Below are 15757 nucleotides of genomic sequence, written 5' to 3' on the forward strand. Positions count from 1 at the left end.
GTAAGGCTTGGACCACCTCTTGGCCATTTGAGTGTTTCCAAAGAATACACCAAAGGGTGTGTTATTATCTCTCTCCATCATTCCCTTGGCTTTCCAGGACATACTTCGTACTTTTCAACAAAAGGATGGGAAAGAGGCAGATGCTGCTTTGCTTCTGTCCCCTCAGATGCTGTGCACTGAAGCAGATTGGCTGTGGAAGCCTCCCAGTTGCCCCAGTGCTAACCTCTGCTAGCACTGGTGCTCTGGCAGAGTGCACCAGTGTTGGCTACGATGGGCCAGCAGGACCCAGCACTCTGCTGTCACCCAGCTGGAGTGAGACTGCCTTAGTAATTGCAGCACAGCAAGAATGGATTTAATTTATTTTCTGCTTTATTCCAGTGAGAGAGAGAGAGGGAGAGAGGCCAGATTTACCCAGTGGCCTCATTCCTACCCCCAGAGCATGAATTACTTGCGGATTTCACAGTGAGTAGATAGAAGCAGGGACACAGACAAATTCCTAGAACCAAGGAAGTGATCGGTCTTTTCTGCCTCATCACCCTCATGTACATATTGTGACATTTTAATTACCTTCCCCCATGTCTGACAGACATCCTGTGTCGTGCAGAGAAAGCATGGCTTACTTCCTATCTTCACAAAATTTGGGAGCTTTAAAAAAACCCACCAAACACCAAAAAACCCCAACCCAGTCCCCTCTCCCTTCATACCCAAGCAATTCAATTACTTGCCAGACAGCACTAAGAATCCATTAGAGAAGAATATATTCTGCATTTGCTGTGGAAATCTCCTGGTGATCTTATCTGTCTCTCAGTTCAAGCTCAAAGCTCAATTGTTTTTTCTGCCAGTGCAAGGAGACTTCAAGCAGCACTGAAATCTTTTCAGATGGGGACAGTCGTCTCATCTTCATTTCAATTTTACAAGAGTAAGAGAGATTTGTGGATAAACTGAAACAATAAGAGGAATGGCTATGGGGCAATCTATTGGATTGTGAACAGCTTTGAGTTAACTGCTCCAACCAGCAAATTCAACATTATCCTGAGCTGCCTGCCTGAAGAAATAAATACTTCAGAAGCAGCCTTGCCCAGACACAAGTTTTCAAGTTATCATTGAGTAAAATGGTAGAAGGGCATCATCTCTAACTTTCACACATATCTAAAGGACTCAGACTATCTTTCTGATCTCCTGGAAGCAGAAAACATCAGTAAAGAGCATTAAGTTGAACGAAACTGCCAAGGAACTAAAATGGGAAGGATAAGAGGGTAGGCTTAGGAGGAATACACTTGGTAAATTGACCGACAGGTCTGTTTGCAGCATGTCCAGTGTTGTTTTTTTTCCTCTAGGATGCTTGAGAGAATGGACCACACAAAAAAAATCTCCAGATACAGACACAGATCTGTCTTCTAAGCAGTGTCAAACAGAAGCATCACACTCAGAAGATGTCAGAGACCTTGAGAAAGCAGGAAAGTCAAAAGACACTGACATTCAATCCTCAAACTGTTTGGCTGTAGAAGTCACTGTCCATGAGCCACCATGGCACAGCCACTTGGCAGCACTGGTGAAACCATTTCATGTCATACAGCCACTATTCCTTCCCCTATGACCTGAAGAGGATCCTAAGGAATGTCTCCAGTGCTGCCCCCTCCTTCATTTCAGCTTCTGTGAGCCTGATGGGCACAGTCTGACATGCTGGTTGTAGCATATCCAAGGAAGAAGCCCCAGCCCACACCCACTGTCTGTTCTCCCTCCTGAGCAGGCATTTCCCTCCCTGCCAACCCTCTGACCACACTCCAGATGGATTCTCTTGAGCCAATGTCTGTGATAGTCCTATTTTACACCCATCTATATCAAGTCATGTCTATATTTAAATACAGTGACATGCATTCTAATAATAATCTGCAAACATATATATACATATATAAAAAAATTAAATTCCCCAGTGTTGTATTTAAATGTTCAGGCAGCTCCACCACGTTAATATTAATCATAAGAGCTCATACATATCTAATCACACTTTTCCTTGCACTCAGAACAGAGTGACCTCTGAGCGAGCCCTGACTCCTTGGGAAATCACCTTAAGGTCAGCAGCTCTGGCTGTGATGGATCTAGAGGGAAAGCAGCCCCACAGCTGAGCTCCCTTGCAGACTGCTGTCAACAGCTTTTCACATCCCTCTACTCATAAAAATGAGAAAATTTCTGTAATTACTACTGATTGGAACTGTGGTAGCACTGCACAGAGAGGAAGAATGCATCCACTGGAAGACAACCAAAAATACACAAGAGGACCTCTGGAGAGCTCATCCTTGCTGCACAGCCTTCATGTTACTGTTTTTTCAAGTTTTTCATCTTAGTACAGCCAGAAGCACAATGAACCCCCTTTTCAAAAGCAGTGTCTTTGTTCTGAAAGGTCACAATCTCAACTGAACATCTTCTGTCATGTCCAACATGCACAACAGCTTTCAGGGAATTTTTATTTCATTTTAAATGTCCTGCCAAAAATGCAAAGAACAGGCACAGAGCTGCTGCATCATTTAGGAAATGTGGGGTTTAAATGTTGATCAGAAGAAGCAGCAGAGTTCCTGATGGAGCTGAGCCCCATGCTCAGGCTGTGATGGATCACCTGGGAGCCCTCCCAGCTGCATGGAACACAGCTGGGGCTTTCCAGACACCCTCCTGAACACACAGAACCCCCTCATGGGGCACTGCTCATTTTTCAAAAAAGATATGAAGGGAATGCTCTTCCCACAGCACTTCACTTACCCTGCCACTCCAACTGTCCATCCTCATTTAAACAGAACAGCCTTTCTACCCAAATTAGGCATCATCTTCCATTCCACTATTACCTGTCTTTCAAATCTAGCTAGGAAAGCTGTCAAAAACAATTACTTTTTTCCTGACTGTCTCTCTTGGATCCATGTCTCTTTAAAGTCTTATCAAACAACAGCAAATGGAAATTGAGCAAAATTTGGGCTAGGAAGGGCCTGTATCATGATCTGTGCTCAGGGTGTGCTGACAGAAATGCTCTGTTATTGGGGTGTTACTTCTCCCCACTCACCCCAAGGCACACCACGAGCCTGCACTGCCAGATGAATGGCAATGCCACACATCCAGTGACAGAGTTTCCTTCCCACTATTTGAAGAAATTCTTCAGAGAAACCCCATTTTTAAAATGTAAATATCTGCCCCCAAGTGTCACAGAGGTGGTAGGTCAGGCTGATCAAAGGGAAGAGTTCTGGGATACGTAAGATAACGTACCAACATCTCACATGCTTGAATCCCCCCGACAGAGGTCACACAAAAATGTGTTTCTCTGCTGCACACTGCCACCCCCACCAGTGCCTCTCCCCATTTCCTCATGTGTATTTTAACATCATTACAAACACTGCCCACTCTTCACTGTGACATGAAACAGGCAGATTTTTCCTCTTCCCCTCATCACGCACTCAGAGAAAATATTATTAAATTCCAACTTATTTCTTTTCCATAATCTGGGTGACACGTCCTGGCCTTTTGTCTCCTCAAGATGGTGTCAAGTTTTACATATACCAAGAAGTAGAGGAAAAATATGGCACCATAACCAGAGTATCAAAAGAATAAAACTGCTGAAGAATATTACTGAAAACTTGGACTTTACAAAGCCAGACCACAACAGAAATGGCAAAGACAAGGGCAGCATGAAACTGTGACCTATTACTTTGTTTTAATCAAAAACTCAGAAATAGTTGGGTCATCAACCAAAGGCTGAAATGGCAATGAATAATGAAAAGCTCAAAACCTAACGTGGAGAGAGCTGCAACTCATGGACATGGCACTCATAAAAGTCTGAGAGAAAGCACAAAGCTTCAGTAAACAAACCTTGCGAAGCGTTATTTGCCTTACACAGGTCTAAATGACATTTTTGTTTTGTTTCTCTGACATGGAAGCAGAATTCAAAGCAGCAGAAAAATAATAGAAAATGAAGAAAGAACAATTGAAAACTAATTTGTGCCACTGAATGACTACAGAGAAAAACAAGAAAACTATAAAGGGACAGTCACTCTTAATGCTTCCTGAAACTTTGCTTTTTCTTTGTGAGAGAAGTAAGATTAGAGGACTTTAAAAGTGAAGTCTCATTTTAAAATGGTTGTTTCTGTCTCATCAGCCCTGGCGTTCACCCACGGGGTGATTCTGGGGATCAGTGAAACACACAGAAGCCTTCTGGAGTTGCTACTTACTACTACTTGACTGGCACACATTGTATGTTTTCGGTTAGGAATTTAAAATCACAACTGAGAGTTTGAATGTGTATTTGTAGCTGAAATGACTAATTTTTGTATACTGTTGCTCTTTTTACCGTACAAGAATACCAATGGTGTCTCTGTCCCCTCACTCCCATGGAGGCAGTGCACTCACCCCAGATTTACTGCTCTGGTGCCGTGCAACCAAGCCTTGCACGACTTTTAAAACACCACCATTTATTCTGCAACACCCATTCAGAAAGCCAAGGTTTGTTTCAAGCCAGCTTTCTTATACCAGAGAAGAACAGGAACAATTTCCTGCTGCTTGCCCCTGCAGAACACACGTGCTGTAGGAGCAGCCTCCTCCTTAGTGTAGCACCATCCTCATCTGCATTTTGCGCTCAATTTTTCTACTCCAGCATGGATGGCACCTCCTGAAAGTTCATGCTTCCTGTGTAGTGGTACAGCGACCTTTTCCAGCAGGACATTTCCCCTGGCCCAGCTCCCCCTGCCTGCTCTGAGCTCCCCATGCTGCTGCTCAGGTGCTGACACTCAGTGCACTGACCTTTCCTGTTTCAGAGCTGTTCAGGAAATCCAGCGCTCGCCCTTCCTCCCCCTCTGCTCATCTAATGAGCTTTGTGATGCCACACAGCCGCTGATATTTTCAAGGGTAGTGGCAGCAGAACATTAATGAATTTATTCTGGATTTTCGTGTTAAATGTATTATGCAAATGTTAATCAGTTTCTGCAGAACTTTGAGAAAGGTGCTGCATGAAATAAACAATACGGTGGCAGCTCTGGCAGAAGAATTTATAGAGCTTCAGGTGTTTAATATTCAATGTGTGAATTCCTTTTAAAATTTTTTTAAAGGGCATGTTGGTAAGATTTTCCTGCACAAATGTGAACCTATGCACTCGTGGTCCCTGATGTTAACAAACATTAGCAAGTCTGTGCTGTGCCTGTCCTTGTTTCTTTCGACATCCACTTTGCACATCACATTTATCAGGGCCACCAAGGCCATCAAACAGCTTCTCCTTGAACCACCTAATGACAAACCTACAAGTAAATGACATGTTTATGCTTCTCCTCTCTGCTCCCGTGGAATGTTTCTAATTTCTGTTAATTCTAATAACAGCAGTGTATTCAGAATTAACACATACAAATATTTGCATAGCCCCAGCTCATTCAGTGTCACGTAATCCCCAGGGGCTGGATCACAGCAGGTTCTACACTCCTTCCATTTTACACCAGTTCTAGGATTTCCTGCAGTACCTAATCCACGTGGCATGAGACACACAGTGTTTTTTCCCAAATAACACGTATAATCCTTTCAGCAGAATTTATGGGTGCATTACAGGGGATGCTCCTTTCCCTTCCATTCATTTGGAGCCAGTTCAGCACATCCCCTTAGCAGCTCCCTGTGAACACCAGGGACACCCACACAGCAGAGCAGCTCAGACTCAGCTTCTCCTACCCAGCTCAAGAGATGACTGAAGTGAAGGTGGTGTAGCAGCACAGGTGTTGCCCAGACCAACCACCAGGACATGCTGGGTGACTCCACCACAGTGTCCCTCTGTCCCTGGCACACTACTGCCTGTGCCACCCTATCTCCACTGCTGTTGGCATCCCCAGAACTCATTGGCCCCTTCTTCAAAGCCAGCTTCCTGTGTGAATATTGTCCCCTGTTTTATGCAAGCATTACACACCTCTAAGCTGTCATGAATTGATACCCATGATCTCTGTTTATCTCATGTTTTTCATTGCTGTTTTGAGCCAAACTGTGAAGTGATCCCCAGAGTGTTCTCTGCCTACATACACTTGAGCAGATACACTTCCTTAGGTCGGAGCAGACCTGATGCTGCCTGTGAAATGTAGAAGATAAGCTTTGCCTATAAAAGATGAGCTTATTGCTGATCAAATCCAGGAGTCTCTGGAATGGATCACAAATCACTCTGTTCCCCATCCCCTCCCACACGCTCCCATTAACTTGATGCACTGGATGAGTGGGGCAGCACAATATGATCCAACCTTCTGCAGTCCAGGACCTGCACTTCTCTTCATCTTCTCTTTACAGATCTCCTGCTGTATGCTCTCAGTTATTCTATCTCATAATTAAGTCCCTCTGGAATACACGCAAATTTGTTCCCACACCTTGCCACAAGCAGTACCTGACTGAAGAGATGCCAAGTGAGTTGCCTAGAACCAGCTAAAGAAGCCTAAACTTAGGTGAGGTTTTCAACAGGGACCAACTGTGCCACAGAGGCTAACACAGACCTCAGCATGCAGAGATGAAGAAAAAAGGACAGGAAGTTTGTGAAAAGGGAAGGCATAGAGATAATCCAGGAAGAATGTGAGCATTTGAGAGGCCAATTAGAGAACCTTGAAAGGTTGTCTATGTCCTTTTAAGTTTTATAACAGTGTAAATGATTCATTCATCATTCTTTACTGGTCACAAAATGAACAGTTAGACTGTTAAATGACCTCAGCTTCCCCTTGGGTTCTTAACTCCAAGCTAGTCACTGCCCAGCTGCCAAAGCCCTAACCATAAAATGAGTCATTAATGCTTAAAGAGGAGAAACATGCTCAGTCCACCTTCCCCTGGGGTACAGCTCCCAGATGTTTTGTTATTCCCTCAAAATACAGTGCTAGAAGAAGGAGTAGGCCAGCTCAGCCACAAGGATTGCAGAGATAAGGGGGCAGGGAAACATGTGAATGCTCTGGATGTCCAGCACTTCTATCATTCATGGACATCTCACTTCTGGAAAACTAAACCCAGCAAGCACTTCCCTCAAGGACACCACAATAGGCAATGCAGTCCCAGTCTAACAGCAAAGTTTAACATAAATTCCAGCTTCTGTCTGGGGTAAGTTTTCTGATGACTGTCCCCATACTATGTAGTTAGTCAGCTCTTTCTGAGCTTTGAAATAATAGGCAAAGATCAATAATTTCAATATGTATGAATAATACTGCATTTTTAAGAGTGTTATTGTCTTATTGCTGACTCACAGAGAGACTAAACATAACCAGTTACCACTGTGAGCAGGGACAAGGCAGTCAAAGCTGGACAGTCCAGAGCTTGTGCCAAGTCATGACCCTTTCTCACAGACAAACTGCCCTTGTTGGGTTTTGTCTGCTCCTGAGACCCTCTCCCAGTTTTCTATCAGGTTTTCTTGACTGCCAGCATCCACCAAAGGTTATTCTTTTTACTCAGAAACAAGCCAGAAAATACAGACTCTTTCCATTTAGCCTCATAAATACACATGCACATGCTCAAAGGGATTAGGCTGCCAGCTTGGCTATGGGACTAGAGGTGATTTTCAAGCCCAAATACATCTCAATGTAAAAAAACCCCACCCATCTACTTGTCTTTTATCCATACAGATCCACTTATCTGAACTCTAACTGGAGTTTCATTTTTCTCACCAACCAGCTGTGAACTAATTATGAGGACGTTAACTAGTCCTGCTCCCTCTCCAAACATATGGATCCAATTAAGTCAAACTGCAGCTGATTTTAATCAATCTTCCTTGAAGCAGCCAACCTTGAAGAATCTCTTCTTCAGCTGGAAGAGTAGAGGAGAGCAGGAAAAGCAGGAGAGTAGTATTTGCATAAGGAACACTTTACATCCGCTTGGTTGCCTGCAAACACAGGGCTCCTAGCAGTAAGAAATGCTAATTGAACACTCCTCACAACTCCTTCCTCCCACTTTATCCAAAAAGCACTGATTTGATCAGTCTCTTTTGTTCCTGGCATCAAGCTGCACTTTTCCACCAGCACCTCTGGAAGATGGTCCATATCATTTCAGATAAACAAACCAAACCTTTCTCTGAATTCTCAGCCTGACCACCATGGGCCAAGCAGTAGCAGCTCAGGTTTCCTGGAAATGTTTTTTTGCTTCATCAAAAGGAAGAAGGGTAGAGGAGATGAGATAAAATTGTCTGTTTAAACCCATTCTTTTCATATTATTTGAATCCTTCTCCTGAGCCAGGGTTTCAAATGTTTTCCTTGAGATAATATCCTGGGCACCAGGGAGGCAGTCTCAACTGGGTGTCACTTCTCTACAGCTCTACATCTCCTGTGTTTTTGTAATCTGAGGTTTTCGTTAGCAGTAAAGACCTGGCCAGTGAATGATATCCATGCTAAAGTCTTTATACTAGTGAAGGAAAATCAATGCAGCCTGCAGCTAGGTGTCAAGAGGCAAGGGGTTTTGGAAGACAGGGTGTGTGGAGGTGGAAAACACCTTCAGGCATAATTCAAGCTGTCCCCACACAAGAACAGAATACAAAAAGATGTCAGATGTTATATGGCTGTGGAGAGGAGAGGTATCAGCACCTTAGTTCATTTCCTAATACTGAGCTCAAGGAGAGTAAGTCACACACCAAAAGCACCTTTCCAGGTGCTCCTTTGCTCTCTGCCCAGTCCATCAGGGTTCCCTTGCCCACAATATGGGCTTTTGTGCAGAAATCAGCAAAATTCCTGTGCCAATATTCAGATACAAACTAAAGCGAGAGGAGGAAGTTCTTCACAGAAATGGGGATCAGCCATTGGAACGGGCTGCCCAGAGAAGTGGTGGATTTGCCATTCCCAGAGGTGTTTAAGCAAAGCCTGGACATGGCACTCAGTGACACAGTCTGGCTGACAGACATGGTCTGGTGGTGTCAGGTCACAGGTTGGTTTCAATGATCTGAGCTCTATTTCAACCTAAATGATTCTGTGATTTGGAGACAAACATTTTTGAAACTCCACACCTCAATACATTCAATCTGACATTTTTAATCATGAATTACTAGCTGTTATCTCCCTAGATTTCATGCAGCAAACACAACTTTGTAAACTCAACAGATTCAGTTCAGTGTAAAGCGCTCAGAGCTTTAATTCTACAACCTGTCTCTGCAAAATTCCCAACTTTAATACATCCCTTCTACATATCTTTCCTTTAGTAGATAAAATTCCAGGAGTCAGAGGTTTTATTTTACAAGAAAGAACTGCTGATAAGGATTTGTCAGGTATCCCCCCATTCTACCTGGTTTAATGTCAGCCCCTTCTCTTACATCTTTATTTGATTTGAAGTCATGCTTCTCCCATTTTGTAGTTTTATTCATCTTCCTGTTCAGCAAAACTTCCTTGTGACTTCTCTATGTAGTTTGTCTTGCTTTTCTTCCCTTCATGATACAAGACTTTATTTTAACCCATCATTTCCCAATGATTTCTTTCAGAGGTGGGAATAAATAACATGTCAAACTAGCAACACTTCAGTGACCTTATCTGAGTTTATAATGACATTTTCAGCATATTTGCTCAGCACTGAGAGAAGTGGTGAATTTCTAAGCTTATCCTTAACTTTGTGGGTTCTGTCTCTAACAAACCTTCTTTCAATGTGTTTATAAAAAGAGTCATTTTAAGCCTGGCCTGTCAAGGTATTTGATTCACAGGGTGAATAAAAATTGGGAAGGCTGATGTTTTTCCCTCTGAGGAGTTCTTGGTCATTCAGGTGGGCACACACTGATCAATACTGAGACTTTAGCATTCAGCTGACATATTCCTGCACTTGTGCTTTCCTCTCTACTCCCTCTCATTCAAAAAAACTACTTCAGGCATCAAGTTCTCTAAGACACAAGTAAAGTGAGACTTTAGGGACAGGGGGAGCTACCTCCTGTTAAATAAGGAGTTAAAGTCATGTGCTCAGCCTTGGCAAGGGAGATGCCAGAGCATCACTACCTGAATTCAGCTCACTAACTCAAAGATTTCTTTTTCCTAAATCTGCTATTCAAGACTTGGCATCTCAAGTCACTTGGTTCATCTTTGTATGAACAAACAAAGCCGATCTTTGTGATATTTTGAGATATCACAAATAAAATAGTGAATTCCTCTAGTCAGGCCTTCTTGGAAAGCCATCAACCACCCTAAGACCATGTAGGCAGATTAACCATGACCTGAGCTGTAATCTGGTCTGAAACCAAAGCTGCTTGTGTGTTTGTTGGAGGCCTAAGCATCCAAACACCAGCCCAAAGCTTTCATCTCCTTCTGATGACTGAAACCCAATTAAAGGAGAGCAGGGTGACAGGTTTCACACTAAACATGGCTCAGCAGAGATGCTCAGCAGCTCTTAGCTCCCTGCTTTATCAAAGCTGTCACTTCCCCTGTCTCCAGGAATGGGTTATAAAAAAAAGAAATTTTGATGCATGTCTAATAGGTGTCAAGATAAAATCAATGGTCTGGCTGAAATTTGGGTAATTTCAAATCAGCTTTCATGCAGGTTTTCTACCATGAAGCAATTTGCAAAAAAAAATGGGAAAAATAAATATAAAAAGAAAGAAAAATTAAGAGAATGCTACAATGACAAATTGTTCAGCACATCAGAGAGAAAAGAATGAAGAGATAACACCCCTTCTTCAAGAAGGGTGGGTGGGCTTTGGTTGAACCAACAGGGTCAGCTTCTTGTTTGTTCCAGCATCTTTCAAACAGGAAACACTACAAAAGCTTGAAGCAACTCCCTTGCCATTCCTCTGCACGGGAAAGCTGTTCCTAGGGTGACAACAAGCTGAACAGCCAGTCTACTTCTCTGCTGCAGGTGCCTTTGTGTGGGATTTCACTGATCTATCCCGAGTAAAAAGCTGAACACCTTCTGCCCTAGAGGACAGCACCAGGAAAAGACAAACCACACAGAGCAGCACAGCAAAAGGAACACACCTCCCATCCTCCTGCCTCCACATCTGTGGATGCTGCCAGCTCATCCCCTCGACAGCACTGATGGTTCCTGGCTTGCAAAGCTCCTGCCTGCTGAGGTGGTCTCTGCTTTCATCACTGACACCAGCAGAAAGGAGACTTCAACATGAACAAAGCTCAAATTTTCCCATCCACTCCATCCTGCTCTGCCCTGTCTATGCTCCCACTTTGCCATGAATGAATTTGGGGACAAACAACTTCTAGTGGTGGACCAATTCTTAAGGCTCCAAGGAGAGAAGACGTAGAGAAGTCATCCCACAAGACAACTCAATCTGTGTGATTACATGTGAGATCAAACCTCTCTGACGGCACGGTCACAAACACAGGTGTGGCAGTGCAGTCAGCACAGGCTGCCCAAAGGTGCCTTGCCCAGATGCAGGGGAGGGAAGCTCCATGCTGGGAGCACTCGTGGACCACGCCAGGCTCTCCAGCTGCTCTGGACCTGCACACTCCTACCTGCAGAGTGAGCTTCTCCAGCTGCATTTCCAGAGATCTCTTCTCCTCTGCCAGCTTGCTGCGCTCAGCTTCCAGCTCCTCAATTTTCAGCCTGGAGAAGAAAAGAAAATTAATAGACTTTGGGTGTCCCTGCACAGTTCCACCACAAATAATCAAGTAAAGCATGAAATCAGAAAGGATATCAGATTATTCCTGCATTCAGTACCACAGAACTGCACTACTGAGGCAGCTGAAACATATGGTTAAAAGCGACGCGTTTATATGATGAGACTGTAATTTGTAAAAGTATATTAAAAATATACAAGCTGAATATGAAGCAAGTTCAGCTTGGATACCTTCTGAACCACAGGCTGAGTCTAGACCATCATGTTTAATAACCACCAGTAGCTAAAACTTCCATGAGACATCAAATCTCTTTTTGATCTGATTTATACTTTTGGCCTTCACAATACTCCTTGGCAGTAAGTTCCACAATTTAATTATGTGCTGCATGAAAAATTAGTTCAGTTTGTTTTATACTTCACATGTGATTATTTCACTGAGTGCCCGTTAGTTCTGCTATGAAAAGTCGTGAATAACTGTACCACACTCCCCTCTCCACACCACAGCACAGGCCTCCTCTATTATTTCCTGCAGAATGTCAGTTTAGTCTTCCTTCACACCAAGGATTTTCCATATTTTTATTGTTCTTCTTTGTTCCTTCAAGTTTTTATATAGGCTTTTTGACATGAAATAAGCTGCAACTACAAAGAGCACTCAGACATACTCAATGGTACAATGAGGATTTCTGCTTTATTCTCAACTTCCTTTCCAAGAGCTTCTAATATTCTATTTGTATTTTTAACTCTGGAGCACCTACCTGATATTTTCAGAAAGCTGTTCACAATAATGTCAGATCTCTTTCCTGAATGACAACAGCTCATTTAGAGCTCTCTGTTGTGGGAGTAAAAGTAAGGGTGTTTTTTCTTATGTGCACGAGTTTGGCAATTATTGACATGCAACTTCATCTCTCATCTCAAGCAACATTCTAAGATTTCTTCTGAAATTCTGAATGCTCTGATAAGCTGAAAAAATTCATATTATCTCAAACTCTGCCACCTCACTACTCACCAGCCCCTTTTCTGTGTTGGACAAGTTCCCAATTCCCAATCAAAACCATTCTAGGACCTAGTGGGAAAACCCTCAGCATTGTGAAAGCATTTATTATTTGATTTTTGTTATTTTAACTTAGTATTACATAAGCAAATTAACAGAAAAAAATGCATGAAGTTTTACAAAGTAAAAAATATCTTGCATTATCTCTGGCTCAGGAAATCCTGGAGACAAGGCACAGGGAAGCCAGGAGAGCCTCCTGGCAAGGTACCCAGATGTTCTGTCCTGTTCACATGGGCACTCACCACTGGTCACCCCCACAGACAGTACACTGGGACAGCCAGACCTCCAGGGTTCATACATTCTGATCAATCCAACACATAATCTCCTTTTTATACTCCACTAAAGTTTCTTTATGACCTTTGGCTCAAAACTTTTTGGAAGGTCAAATATATTAAATCAACCATACCAGCCTTAGATAAGTGATTGGTGAATCCTTCAGAGAACTCTATCAAACATGTTAGGCATGAGATGTATGTATAAAAGATTGGACACAAAATTTTGGCTTGCACTTAGGTAGAGAGTACAAAATCTTGATGCTCCTTCAAGACCCTCCCCTTCCACATGTTAACTTGTTGGGATTAATTGTGCGACTAATACAGAATAACACTGATCTTTGGATTCAATTTTCTCAGGAGCCTTTCCTCAGAATAGTCTTAAAAATTAATTATCTTGCTTAATACTTTTAAATTATCTAAATTAAGCTGAAAATCCTTGCACCATACAATAATGTATGGAACCATCTGCCAATATCCCAAAATTATGCAACAGCAATTTCAGGTACAAGGAAGAAGTCATCTCTCCTATTCATCTGGCAACAGATCCAAACTTTTCCATAGAAGCAGGTTGATCTACATCATGTTCAGCACAGAAATGTCTCCTTTATAAATATGCAGCTTGGATTGCCTAAATTATTTGTAAGCCTGACCCCTGCTGGCAATTTTCAAATATTATAAAGTCTCATTTTTTCTGCTCTTAGAAGCCTCTAAAACACCGAGGAACAACTTTAGCACTGTCCAGGCCATTAAAAAACATCATCAATAACTTTCAGAAGCGACACCAAGCTAGTGGGGAAGGAGGATGCTGCAGCAGGAGACTGAAAAGGTCAGGAAAAATGGAAATTCAAAGTGGAATTAATGCTTTTAACGATGCATTTCTAAATGGATTGCAGAACAGGCCGCGAGGAGAGCAACACTCTTCTCTGAGGAACAACAGCCCAACAGCTCCTGAAAGGTCAGAGCCAGACACAGGACTCTCATCAGTACTTTCTCCATCCTTGACATGCTGATTTTTAATTGGGAACAAATTTCTCCCCATCCAGCCTCACAAACAGTGTGATGCTGCTGTTATCTGCCTGCAGAACTTGTCTCCGTGGGAAGGTTTAAGATCAGGCCTCTCAGTTGCCCTTTGAAAATCACTCACAGCAGCAGCCAGAAAACACTTCCCCAAGACCTGAGACACAGCTGTAATGAGGCTAGATTCAAGCCATTACATTTTTGTGCTATTTCACCTGCAATTTTAGGATTCAATAATCTGTTTGTGCCCTTTGTGCCTCGCTGCTGAGCACAGGGTGATTTAAAGCCTGGGGCACTCCCAGGCAGGCAGCAGATATCACAGAATCCTGAAATGGTTTGTGGTGGAAGGGACAGTAAAAATCATTTAGTTCCCCACTCTGCCATGGCAGGCACACCTTCCTCTATCCCAGGCTTCTCCAAGCCCCATCCAACCTTGGACACTTCCAGGGATGGGGCAGCCTCAGCTTCTCTGGGCAACCCTCTCCCCACCCTCACAGGGAAGAATTTCTTCCCAATTTCACCTCCAGCCCTGGACTGTGTCAGTTTGAAGCCATTTTTCCATGTGCAGCCACTGTATGCCATGTCAAAAGTCCCTCTTCAACTCTCTTGTAGCCCCTTAAGGTACTGAAAGCCACAATAAGGTCATCCTGGAGCCTTCTCTTCTGCAGAGCCACCTGCCACAGGCTCAGGAGCACCCTGAGCATGGCCTTGAGCTCAGCCCACAGGTGGCAGCTCCTTCCCAGGCTCCCAGCTTTGGGGGCATCCTCCTTTCCTGACACAATGTAGGGCTGTAGGGCTTCTGCCATGCTCTGGGCAAGGTCAGCCCATTGAACCAGGGGCACTCCCTGGCTCTCCTTCAGAGAAAAAACCTGCTGCTTCCTCTGCACTGAGGAACAAGAACACTGCTGTAACCTTTGTGCCAAGAGGATTTTGGGACTGACTAGAGCTTTCACCATTTATCCCTCTGCTATCTTATTTTTAACGCTGTTAAGTGTCCTAGATCTCCAGTGGGAAAGCATTCAGAGCCATTAGCAAACAGTTTGTGCTATTCCAGCCTTGCTTCCCAGCCCCCTGGGAAACGCTTCCCAATGGCAAAGAGAGAGAAGCAAGGGAAATCCTATCTATATATAAACACAGCAAAGCATTTGCAGCTGGTGGTTAAAATATGGAAGTCAAATATTGAAAAATATTTACTGGCTCGGCACTCGGATTTTTTTTTTCATTTACGGTTTTCATGAAGTTCATGTATAGGGAGGGTTGTGTTCTGCTTTGGGATGCACCAGCAGCCACAAAGGCAGCCCTGGTGCACACTCCTTGTGCCTTTTCTCTCCAGGAACACCTGCACAAGAGATGTGATGCTATTTTATCAGTTTGCAATCCTCCACTTGTTACATATTGGAGTTACCTCCAGGTAGGAGAACAACCCAAGACAAATCCATGTGAGCACCATGAAAAGCAGGGTGCAGAAACACCTGGGTACAGCACAATCATCTACCAGCTCAATTTTTGGCCCAGAATGGCCTGGGTTAAAAGGGATCTAAAAGATCATTCAGTTCCAGCCTCCCCACCATGGGCAGGGACACCTTCCACTAAACCAGATTACTCCAAGCCCCATCCAACCTGGCCTCAAAAGCTGGTGTCTATTCTAAAAACAGCCTTGTGCCACAAGGAAGGAAGAAACATCAGTTACTTTCTGAAATATCAACACCATTGTCAAGTTTCATGATACAGGAAGAAACCATTTGAGTTAATTTCTGAAGAATTCATGAACTTCTCCATACAGGGGTTTGAAAACATGAACATATTTAATCTCTGGCAAAGATCTCTTCACCTGTCTAGAAGATTTTCCCGTATCAGACAGCTCAACCAAGAGCTGAAGGCTCCAGAGGCATAAGGTAAATTGGTGCCACCTCCACA

General features: G+C 43.4%; 1 protein-coding gene across 10 annotated transcripts in view; it reads right to left on the reverse strand.

Annotated features, from left to right (window-relative positions):
- MAD1L1 (mitotic arrest deficient 1 like 1) overlaps positions 1–15757 on the reverse strand; it is a 348097-nt gene that overhangs the window by 143128 nt on the left and 189212 nt on the right. For all 10 annotated transcript variants that reach the window (XM_064389851.1, XM_064389849.1, XM_064389850.1 and 7 more), the window contains one exon: positions 11394–11484. In XM_064389851.1, coding sequence (XP_064245921.1) covers positions 11394–11484 — 91 coding nt within the window. The remainder of the gene's footprint in view (positions 1–11393; positions 11485–15757) is intronic.

This window comes from Passer domesticus, chromosome 15, assembly GCF_036417665.1.
Source record: "Passer domesticus isolate bPasDom1 chromosome 15, bPasDom1.hap1, whole genome shotgun sequence".
Classification (NCBI taxonomy): Eukaryota; Metazoa; Chordata; class Aves; order Passeriformes; family Passeridae; genus Passer; species Passer domesticus.